At 44.0% G+C, this 12,485-nt stretch overlaps 1 protein-coding gene across 1 annotated transcript in view; it reads left to right on the top strand.

Annotated features, from left to right (window-relative positions):
* Window positions 1–11,978, top strand: part of PTCHD4 (patched domain containing 4) — a 146,655-nt gene extending 134,677 nt beyond the window's left edge. Inside the window, exon 3 of the mRNA XM_019520992.1 lies at window positions 7,912–11,978. Within this exon, the coding sequence (XP_019376537.1) occupies window positions 7,912–9,545 (1,634 nt within the window). The 3' untranslated portion in view covers window positions 9,546–11,978. The remainder of the gene's footprint in view (window positions 1–7,911) is intronic.
* The last annotated feature ends 507 nt before the right edge of the window (window positions 11,979–12,485 follow it).

Here is a 12,485-nt window from a genome sequence, read left to right as displayed (position 1 = left end):
TGAGGTGGTGCAGGCTCCCACCCTGGGGGGTTTTAAGAGGAGGTTGGATGACCACCTTACTGGGGTCATTTGACCCCAGTGCTCTTTCCTGCCATGGCAGGGGGTCGGACTAGATGATCTGCTCAGGTCCCTTCCGACCCTAGAAACTATGAAACTATGAAACTATGAATTAATCCAACCGTTAATGCATAAATGTGTGTTTCAGGACTTGAACATTGCTTCTTAGTCATGTTTCTCAGGGCCTGGCAGAAGAACTGCATCCACAGATGAGATCTTGATATTCTACGTGGGGTGGGGACTGGGCAAGAAGAAGGGGAAGGATGGCTTATGTTACGTGTGTAAGATATTTTTATTGTGAACCAAGCTTCCTCACATTTCTTTAGGAATTCGCACCCCCCCCCCATTTCGTAAAATCCTTCAGTCAAGCATGTGAAATAAAAAATGCATAAAAATTGAACACACCTCCTCATAAACTTACAACTACTGTCTACACTAAAATTTACAATCAGGGGAAGTTAAAAATAGCCAGAAATTCAAGCATAGACAGATTTCTCTTTTTTTGGCTGGGAGGGACAGACAAGGACAGGATGGAGGGATTTTGGGCAATTTTGACTTTGTTCTCCAGTTCAGAACAGGAGGCTGAAGAACTGAGAAGCCATCAGATTGTGAGCCAGACCTCTCTGAGCCATGGCTATCAATATTTTTAAAAGACTGGAAGCACTCTTTCCATCACATTTCTAAATTTAGCAGCACCCCATTTCAAAAATGAACTTCAAGTGTATTTTGACTGCCGAAAAAGAATAGACCAAGTCTTTTGTTGCAAAGAACTCAGAAAGACCACAACAGGTCAGACTCTTTGGATTCCTATTTGAAATCTCTGGGTGCATCCAGACATGTGGATGTTTGGTTCCCCGGGGACAACTAGCAGCAGTGCACCTTATGCCACAACTACTTGTCCCTGGGGAACGACCGTGCTTTGACATGCTGCAAATTAGGGGCGGTAAGGGAAGCTGGGGCCAGCACTGTGCTGACCCCAGTAGCCTTACCTGGGGTTCTGGGGGCCTCCCGGGGCTGCAACCACAGTGGTCCTGCCAGAGTCTGGCTGGCAGTCGCAGCATGGCTCTGGGTGGCCCAGCTCCACTTTTCAGCAGTGCATGCTGCCCAAGTGTGCACTACCCTGTTTTTTTTTTTCCCATGGCTTATTTTGACCTCTGGATATCCAGGCAGGGACATTTCCATTAGAAACCTACAATTGCTTATGCAATGCTCCACCTGGAGAGGGCAATGGAGGGGATACTAGGTTACTGGTGGACACCAGTTAGTTACTCAAAGTATTTCTAAAATGTACCCAGAGATTGTGATGGAGGATAAGAATCCGAATATAACAAGTTGTGTGTTGCAAAGGGTTTGTCTTCAACGGCTCCACGCTGCTCTTGAAACTGCTGCTAAAAACTAAGCCCCGTTAATTTGCTTCCACTCCACATGTGTCACTATAAAAAGCCAGCGTCCGCTCTTGTGAGGTGTTGCAAGGCTGTTATCTGGTTAAAGCTGAGCAAGCAACTACACATTTCATCAAAGCATCAGCATTGTTAATGATACTGGGGAGAACAACGGACAGATAGGAAGGATGTGTGATAAGAAGGGGCGGTGATAAAGAAAGGCATGCAGGTATGGGTGTGCTTATCACATAAGGTTTTAGGAAAATGCCCAATAGTAAGAAATCAATTACATAAAGTAGCCGGCAGCAGTAAGAGCAGTAGTGAAAATAATGACTATTCAGGAAACAAAAGTAATAAAACAGTTTGGGAACAAAGGGTCATTGAACTAAAAGGACTAAAGGGATACTGGACAACTGAACTACCTTGAATGTCTCAGCGAGACCCTGAACTTTATGATCAACAGGATAGGGAGCAAGACCTTCTTGCAAGATAACTAATGTATTTCTTAGCCTATGAGTGTGGGCTGTCTGCTGAAAAAACCTACATTACTGGAGCAGAAACTCCTATCTCTCTTTCTGTCTCTCAATGCTCTGGTTCCCTGGTCGAAAGATTTGGGGTAAAACATGCTTCAAACATGCCAATACTGTGGGAAAGATGTTCTGGGGGATCCTCCCACCACTATGCCCACAATCTCCGAAGACAGTTGTGGTACCGCTGAAATGGTCTCATTTCTGCAGTTCCCAGTTTGGAGTTTAAGGAGCTGAAGCAGGTAGGCAGAGCTAAGTTTTCAGTGGCACCTTCGAGAGTAGCAAGGAACCAGTGAAACTATAGTCACTAAAAAGTGCTTGGGGGGAAAAAAGGCTAGCATTCATTCATCAAATAAAAATAAAAAATAAGTAGCACAGATAGTGAGACAGAAATACACAAGGGATGCTTCAGATAGACAGAGACGTGCTGGAAAACATTCCTTTGCAAACAGCCAAGAACAAGAGGGAAGAGACAGAGAAAGGGAAGCTGCTGGCTCGGCAGAAGAAGGGAAATAAATACAGAGGGGACTTGATTCTGTCTGCACTCACAAACCCTGCTGCTCTGTTCCTGGAAGGGGGTGGTAGATGTACACTAGTAAGAGCAGGATTTGGCTTTTAGCCCACAGGGAAGTCTAGAGCAGGGGAGAGGGTAATTTTTCAAGCTGAACTGGATCCTTGATCAATCAGGAGGCAGCAGAGTAAGCCCAGGGAAGGACGTGACATTTTGATACTTCAAAACCAGAAAAATAGGGTGTGTGTTCAGTGCAAAAAGTTCTCAGCAATAAAGCACACTGCACAAAGGGCCAATTTATGACCTACTATGCGAGGGAGAGATGAGGGAGAAGAAGGCTTTTCTAATCCCCAGTACCAGTGCTATGCAGAAAGCCATTGCAGTCTGGGTGCCTATGTTGGCTGAATGCAGAGGGGGCTACTAACATGGTCAGCAGCCATGTTCGGATCAGACTGCGGGACAAGTTCGTGGCAAAAGCCCGCTTCTTCCTTGCACTTTGACCTGGCTCACCTTGAAGTCATCAAGGCACCCAAGGTGACTTGAGACTCAAGATCACAGCAGAGCCATATTTGCACCATGAAGATTTGGTAGCCAGAATACTTCTACAACACTCAAGATTTACGTACCTCTGGGGGTACCAAATTACTGTGTACACCAATAAAACAGGTCGTGTACATCAAACTTGACAGTTATGTTATAATTCTCACTTCCCCAAGAGTCTTTTGGCAGCACAAATAGCTATGGATAAGAACCATTTCAACCAAAAGACAAACTCAATGGACATTTTGCACACAGTGGGCATGTCTACATGAGACGTTTGCTGTAGCGTAGACTAATTAACTCCGCAGTAAACGCTGCACATCTACACGTGTACCTATTAGGCTGGAGTAAATTAATTAACTCTGCAGCAGGGTAGGACTTGCAAATACAAGTCCTACCCTGCTGCAGCGTTTTTTTCATGTGCAGCAGTGCACATGTAGATGCTACCCTGGCTAGGTGGGGCACAAGGGTGCTTCAGTGTGGGGGCTGCCAGCTGGGTAGCTCTGCATTGGAGCAAGCTCATGCCCCCACCAGCTCCTCTGCAGCATGATGAGTGGGGAGGGTGCAGGCCCATGCTGGCAGGCTGAACCCCTAGGACTCTCTGCCAGCTAGGGCTGCTCCAGCCTGGCTCATCATGCTGCAGTCCCGGGCACCCATTCAAACGGCGCTCACAGGAGCTTTGCATTAACTGCCTGTGGAGACATGCCCAGTATTACGCACCTTGTTATTTGCAGGTCTGCTGTCATCCTATACCTGATACCTTAGATTTCCTGTCTTTCTGTATATAATTCCTTCACTATACACAGTGAAAATCTAGATGGAGATGGAGATATGGAAGTCTTAACAATCTAATTCTACATGTCTCCAGTTGCCACTTTTCTTTTTATCTAAAGGTGTGTCTACTTCCAAGGTACAGCCTCCTTTTTGAGATTGATTCAAAGCCTAATGTATCAATGGAAGGTTTTAAATTGACGTCAGTGGACCTTAAATCAGGGCCTTGAGAACTCAGATATAAAAGCTGACATAGTTTTGAACAGTGGGGGCCAACCTTTTTGGCAAGCATACCACCAATTAGTTCCACACCCCGCCCGAGTACTACTTCAATCCCTTTCCTTTACCCAGTCTGCTGCTTAGCTTTCTGCTTCCTGCCCTATGCTTCCTGCCTTATCTGTTGCTCTTCTTTCTGCTGTCTGACCTATCTGCCACTCTGCCACCTCTCATCTACCATCTGCTGTGCGCCACACACATGCTCCTGCATGCCACCTGTGCCACCTATGATGTGGGTTGGCCACCCTGGTTTACAACATGCCATCTCAAAGTAGGCATTGACCTTCTGGGGAAATCATATCAAGCTTACACATTCCTATACAGCTTGTTGTAAGCATGGTTCAAAATATTTGTGCGCAAAAAAAAGAATCAGGGTAAGGAGAAAGTTGAGAGCCACAGATTTAATTGCTGATAGCCACCTGAGCTGGCTAAACTTTTTTTAAATCAAAACTTTTTTCCTAACTAAAAACTGGTTTTTCACCCAAAATGAAAATTTTCTTTGACTAGTGATGCACAATAGCATTATGATGTTGTGTGATCACGTGCATGAGCTCACAACATGAGTCACAGTTTCAGGCTTTCTGTGGGCTCAAGGGTCCCTGGCAGACCTGCAAGTAAAGGTGGGATGGGTTCGGATGTGAGATCCCCACAATTGCTCTTCTGGCCATAGCACACCTGCATGACACAAGGTGTGATGGTGGGCTCTAGCATCAAGTCCCATCATGCCTTCTTGCTGGTGCAAGAGGCACCATTCATGATCATAATCCCGTGTTCCCCAGACACCAGCAAGAAGCAAGCTCCCACAGCTAGGACTGCCATCATGACAGGGCTGGGAGCTGTCAGCTAATCCAGGCTCCCAGCCATAGGGCTCACCATATGCTTCCATGGCTGGGAACCCTGTCAGCTGATCTCAGCTCCCAACCACAGGACCACATGGTGTGCCCCTAGGTCTGGGAGTCAGGATCAGCTGACAGGGTTCCCAGCTGCACCCTCACAGCTGGAGGCCCCAGCCAAGCACGAGTTCAATTAATGGTGTGATGGGAACCAACCAAAAAGTTATTACACATGTCTTGTGTAATAATGTCATGCCTTACTCTTTGTTTTATCACACCATTATTTGCTTTAATGTGTGGCTGGGTAACAACCTCAGATGTGATTAACTGGTTGATCATGTCTTAAGTGTAAAGTGTGCCGGGGCCAGGGAGACAATTCAGCCCAGATCCTATTCTATTCCTTTTATTATGGGTTCTTATACTGCCCTCATAACTGAAGCATCTAAGTGCATTTCAATAATGCATTAAGCGACATGACTGAAGTCTGTCATATGTGATTTGTTCTTTCTTTCTTCCACTCCCTGGAGAAAGAGTTGTGCATAAAGTGAAGTGTTGTGTTGTGGAAAGGCTTTGGGCTCAGTTTTGCTGTTAGCTGTGTACCTGTTATTGTGAAAGGAGGCAAGTTGAAGAAGTGCACCTTGCCTCTCTTGTGGAAGATGCTGAGGTTGGTCCTCAGAGCAGGTGGGAAATTTTTGCCACAGTCTTGGACTGGTACATTTAGCTTGTGTCTGTAAGGTTTTTATTCACCACCAGCATTGCTATGGATGCACGACAAGGTACGGTTGACCCTCCTGACTGCATCCCCACACTGCTGGCCCATGTTCATCTTGGAGTCAATGATGACTCCAAGATCCTTTTCTGCCTCTGCCCTGACGAGAAGGGAGTTCCCCAGCCTGTAGGTATGGTGCCGGTTGTTCCTCCCCAGGTGCAGCACCTCACACTTGTCAGTGTTGAATCCCATCCTATTCTCGTCCGCCCACCCCTGTAACCTGTCTAGGTCCGATTGTAGCCTATTCCTTCCTTCTAGTGTGCCCACATCCCCCCACATCTTAGTGTCATCAGCCAATTTGAACAGGGTGCTTTTTACCCCCTTGTCCAAGTCGCTGATGTAGATGTTGAACAGTGCAGGACCGAGGACCGAGCCCTGGGGGACCCCACTGCCCACATCCCTCCAGGTTGAAAATGACCCATCCACCACCACTCTCAGGGTCAAACTGAATAGTTTATATAGTTTATATATTTTATATTTCATATTTTGTGTGTGTTTGTGCTGGCATCACATCCACCCGGTAGCTCATGCATCCCACTCCCCCCCACCTCTGTCCTGTTTGGGGTGGACCCTGTATTGCCCAACCGGACAAAGCCCAGGGATGCCCATGCCACCAGGAGTGGTAGGGTGAGCATGCCTCCATCTGCTGGCTGACTGCAGCTGACTACTTCCTGGTATATGACAGGGCAGCAGGGGGAGGCATGTGTGTCACAGCCAATCAGGAATGGCGTAGTCCCTTGGCTGCATATGGCATGCTTCGGCAGGTTCTGGCATGCCGGCTGGCGTGTGAGAGCGTCCTTCACCATCTGGCTTCAGCCAGTGCAGGCAACCTGCCTCCCAACACCGAAGGGTGAACACGAGTTCATTTGCTTCCGATCCAATCTACACAGCTTCAAGAAACCCATGTAGATTGGGTTGATTCTGCCTTGGGCTTCTTAATGTCTGTACCTAGCCTAAGAGATTGAGATGAAGTGGTAGCCAAGGAGAAAATGTAAGTTTTCATGGCAACTAATATGGATGAATGGTCTAGCAAACGTACTTTTTATCATTATGTCAACTTCCATGTAGCATAAAGGCTCAAGCATTATACTCTAAAAGGCCCTCTTTCACACGAGACTCTGAAACCGTTACACAAATGAATTTGTGAACTTGCATATTCTCGGCAACGTTAATATTTCTTCTCCTCATGTAGCACTAAGGGCCAGATTGTCCCATCCTAACTCACACTGTGGTGTTTATGGTGGAGCTGCTTAATTAGCTCTGCTCTGCAGTAAAGTCTCAGTGCATACATGTGCAGCCTTATTAGGCCGCAGTAAACTAATAAGTGCCATCATAGGTTAGTACCTGTAAACAGAAGAACTATCCATTATTTAGTGTGCTGCCATGCAAGTGTAGATGCTGATGGGGCTGGCTGGGGCACAAGGGTGCTTCAGCGTGGGAGCTGCCTATCAGCTAGCCCCACACTGGAGAATGCTTGTGCCCCATCCAGCCCCTCCACAGCATGTTGAGCAGGGATGGAGCAGCCCATGGCTGGCAGGCTGACCCCAGGGCCCCCTGCCAGTTTCAGTTTCATAGTTTCTAGGGTCAGAAGGGACCTGAGCAGATCATCTAGTCCGCCCCCCTGCCATGGCAGGAAAGAGTACTGGGGTCAAACGAGGACTGCTCCAACCCGGCTCAATGTACTGTGTCCCCGGGCATACGTGTAAACACTGTACCTGGGAAGCAATAAACTCTGGTACACACTGTGCTGGGGTTTATTGCGTCACACTAATATCACATGTAACATGCCCACTGTGTACTTCCTTATCCTTCAAGCATCCCCATTTGTTTACACCTATTGAGGAATATTTTATTCCTGCGTTAGTAAGGGTGGCAACATTTTTCCTCAAGGTAATAGTTGGATATGGCAGTTAGGAATCTCAAAGTCAGTTCAAACTCATGCACTTACAAGTTAGACCCCTAAACCCATATTTGAATAGCTCATTTTGACCAAATTCAGCACCCTTTCTAGTCAGTTGTGGTCTCTGCAAAGGCCAATGGATCTGTTTACACACCAATTCTGAGTATCAGGCAGCTTGCTCAGATACACAAATCTGAAAACATTGCATTCAATTAACTATTAAAACATAAAACCCCAATAAAACAAAAGATGTTCAGTAAAAAGTAGGAGACAAAAGTTAAAATTAATATTGCAGCATGAAAAGTAGGACCCCCTGTTTATACCTGTTTTTTGTTGTTATTTTAGGTCATGGAACCAAAGGCGTGTTTGAGCTACTTTCAGGATGGCGCAGAACCAGAGAGAATCTGCCATTTAAGGATAGGGTAGCAGATGCCTACTCAGATGTCATGGTCTCCTATACAATGACAAGCTCCTTGTACTTTATAGCCTTTGGAATGGGTGCCAGCCCCTTCACCAATATCGAGGCTGTGAAAATTTTCTGCCAGAACATGTGTGTCTCCATCCTATTGAACTACTTCTATATTTTCTCCTTCTTTGGCTCCTGCCTAGTTTTTGCTGGACAGCTGGAGCAGAACCGCTACCACAGCATCTTCTGCTGTAAAATCCCTTCAGCAGAATACCTGGACCGGAAACCCGTGTGGTTCCAAACCATGATGAGCGATGGCCATCAACATACCTCTCATCATGAAACCAACCCGTACCAGCATCACTTCATCCAGCACTTCCTACGAGAACATTACAATGAGTGGATTACTAACATCTACGTCAAGCCATTTGTAGTGATACTGTACCTCATTTATGCCTCTTTCTCCTTTATGGGGTGCTTGCAGATCAGTGATGGGGCCAATATTATCAACCTCCTTGCCAGTGATTCTCCAAGCGTCTCTTATGCCCTCATCCAGCAAAAGTATTTTAGCAACTACAGCCCAGTGATAGGATTCTACATCTATGAGCCTCTTGAATACTGGAATGGCACTGTACAAGAAGACTTAAAAACACTGAGCCATGGGTTCAATACAGTGTCCTGGATGGAACAGTACTATCAATACCTGCGAGTTAGTAACATCAGTGCCACTAACAAAAGTGACTTTATCAGCATCCTCCAGAGTTCCTTTTTAAAAAAACCAGAATTCCAGCACTTCAAAAATGACATAATTTTCTCCAAGACTGGAGATGAGAACAATATCATTGCTTCTCGCATGTACCTGGTGGCTAGGACTAGTGAAAACACACAAAGAGAGGTGGTGGAATTGTTGGAGAAGTTAAGACCGCTCTCTCTAATCCAGAGCATCAAGTTCATTGTGTTCAATCCTACTTTTGTTTTCATGGACCACTATGGTTTATCAGTAACTATGCCCGTCCTGATTTCTGGCTTTGGCATCCTGCTGATGTTAATACTGACCTTTTTCCTGGTTATTCATCCTCTGGGAAACTTCTGGTTAATTCTCAGTGTCACCTCAATAGAGCTGGGTGTCCTAGGTTTGATGACTTTATGGAATGTAGACATGGATTGCATTTCTATACTGTGCCTTATCTACACTTTGAATTTCGCCATAGATCACTGTGCACCCCTGCTTTATACATTTGTATTAGCAACCGAGCACACCCGAACTCAGTGTATAAAAGACTCCCTCCAAGAGCATGGGACAGCCATTTTGCAAAATATTACTTCTTTTCTTATTGGGTTGGTCCCCCTTCTCTTTGTGCCTTCAAACTTGACCTTCACACTGTTCAAATGCTTGCTGCTCACTGGCAGTTGCACACTTCTGCACTGTTTTGTTATTCTCCCCGTCTTTCTAACCTTTTTCCCACCCTCCAAAAAGCACCACAAGAAAAAGAAACGGGCTAAAAGGAAGGAGCGGGAAGAAATCGAATGCATAGAAATTCAGGAGAATCCTGATCATGTAACCGCAGTCTGAAAGGCTTAGAAAAAATAATATATTATCTTTTTAAAAAAGTGTTGCACAGAGATGCAGGGAAAATAGAGCAAAGATCTCAGCTGCTTGCGCTGGCCAGGTGTAACAAGAAAAAGGAAGATCATGGAGGGGTGTTCATGACATGTCAAGGTGCAAACTCTTTTTTTCTAACAAAAATAACAAAAGTGGAAATAATTTTAAAAGTTTTCTTTGAATCCTCAACCTCTGCTAAGCAAGAATTTATTGGCTATTAAGCATTCTTGAATCTCCAACTCTAGTTCAAATTGATTAAGCTGGCCCATGTAGGACTGAAAGTTGGGGGTGAGGGGAAAGAGCTACCAAGAATAAAATAATGTAAGCTCCAAGAGTTTGATAACGTTGCTTAGAAAAAAAGCAACAAGCATTTCCAATGAGAAAAGAAAAAAAGGGAAAGTAAAAAAAAAAAAATTCCATGATATTTTTTTTCCAGATTTCTTTTCCTGAACAAGGTGGTTGAAGTTAAACCTATGCATTTGGGAAGTAGATATTTAAACCAGTCCAAGCCAAAGTACTTCCCAACACAAACATACTATGTATATCTCTGTACCACAATTAAAATGTTATCATTAGTTAAGATGGTAAATCTATGCTGCTATGTGACACAGATACTGGATATATGGGAAAGGAAATGATTGCAGGCCAATTGGAAACACAAAACTTGGTTTCTTTAAAACTGAATTGGACTTTTTTCCCAATATGGTGATTGTGAACCCTATAACTGATGATTACCATAAATATATTTTGACATCTGTGAATTCTGGAATTCCCCTTGAATTAATATATCTTGTTAAATTAACCCAGGCCATTATTACTGCAATAGTAACTGCAGGTAGTGCAGAGTTATACTCTAGATTCTGAAGTTCTCAGTGTTAACAGTGAATACTGAATATCAACTGAGCAGGTGTTTTAAAATAATGACGGAATTACATATTACCAACATAGCAATGTGACTGTGCTATAGATGAACCAGTTCTGGAACACACACAGTATATGCGTTACCTATTTGGTTCAAGGTGCAGAGGTACCTATTTGCTGGTACGTATAATAAACTACCAAATGTGGGGTTTGCACCTCTTTTATCCAAAAAAGGTCAGTAGAATCTACATTTTGCCACCTGCGAAAAAGAATATTTTAAAGTTTGTGTGGAGTTGAACATGCCCCAAACTATAAGGAGCCAGATCGGTCCTTGGGGGGGAATGTTTACCATTGCTAAATATTTGGGTGTTACTGTCTGCACCATAAAGCTTTGTTATGGCTGTTGAAATTTAATAGAAGTATGCAGTAAATCTGCAGTTACTGCATGATACTAGAACTATGCTGTAAAGTATTATGAAATAACATTCCCAGCTTTGTAAACTATACAGCTTAGAAACGCAACAGAAGGAATGAAAAGAGACCTAGCCAGTTTTTACGTTAAGCACTTGGGGCTACATTCTGCCCTCTATTTTGCCACGTACATCTCCCATTTCAAAGAGTTCTTTAAAAGGGCTTGCTTTATAAACTCTTGAATACAGTCTAGCCTCACATCAATGAACAACGTCTTCCTGAATATATGGTATCCGTGGGGGGAACTGTATGCAGATATCATAGTGGGAAATGTTTGTTATGTCTACTTTGTACAGCTTGGGGGTTCCTTTTAAAAGATGTTAGATTTGTTTATGTCCAGAACCGTGATATCCTTGCATATATTTGTATTTGTGGCTGACTAATGCTAGATCTTAGCTTCTGATCTGACAGACTGTTACTAATGGGTGTGTGCTCACATTTTCTACTAGAATACTCTCTGCAGCTTACTCTTGGTTCCATTATGTCTCTTTTCCCTCTTGCACTGATTTGTAGTGGTTGGGAGCCAGGGATTTTTCACTTACCCTGTAAAAGCCTTCTGCTTCCTTGTTGTAGAGTTCATTGATGATTTCCTTTGCTAGGCAATGCAATTTCCCCCTTCTCATTCTATTCTTCCATGGTTACCTCTACCATTTGATAACTGTTGGCTCAACCTTTGGATTTTATATGTAGGTGAAACACCTGTGAAATCAATCAGAGTTTTTGCTTGAAACAGGACTTTGGGAATGGTGAGCCTTTATAGGAAAAATAGAGATGGACCAAAACTGCAAGGTATGAATCGAGATCCAAAGTTCAGAAACTTCTAGATCCAGGTTTTGGTTGGCCCAAATTATACAGGGGCAAAAACTGAGATCTGAATAAAATTGTACTAGTATTCAGGGCTGGAAATGTTCCAATTTAGGGTCCTGATTTGGACCCATGTGTAATTGCAAGGCATTATTGACTTTGGTTTGAATCTTTAAGATGTGTAGTTGCCACCCCTTTCAGGAAATGTACCGATGAACGGCAGCCTCCTCTTACATTTCTCTTCAGTGATCCATATAAATTTGAACCCTTGAGGTGCAATTATGAAGCATGGGAACATTTCTAGATGTTCCCTCCCCCAGAAAACTGTGTGTTGTTCCCTTTGAAAGCTGCTAATGTTCATCTTTGCCACCAAGAGTGATGTCTTAACGATTCCTTCCTATTCACATAGGTATTGATTGTATTGCAGTGAGTAATGTTTTCCTTTGTCATAACATTTCTAGGTATCATATGGAAAGGAAAAGAAAACTGGGAATTTGTCTCCCAGGCACTTAAGCTTAGTGACTCTGGTGTAACTAAAATCCATTTTTGGCTTTTAATGCATTCTTGTTTTCATGCAGAACTGTCTCCTTAAGAATTTGTACTGCTACCCCGTAAGGGAGAATGATGAGCTAAAAAATGAAAAGACCCTATGGTCTTAGCATTGTAGAAAAACAGGGCTGGAAGGGACCTTATGACTTCATTTACTCCTACCCCCTACACAAGGCAAGATGCTTCCTGTCTAAACCAAATCACTCATGGGTTCTGCAAGTGTAG

Source organism: Gavialis gangeticus, unplaced genomic scaffold (genome assembly GCF_001723915.1).
Source record: "Gavialis gangeticus isolate Ggan-Ray unplaced genomic scaffold, GavGan_comp1, whole genome shotgun sequence".
Classification (NCBI taxonomy): Eukaryota; Metazoa; Chordata; order Crocodylia; family Gavialidae; genus Gavialis; species Gavialis gangeticus.
This window is presented reverse-complemented; position numbering and strand designations above follow the sequence as displayed.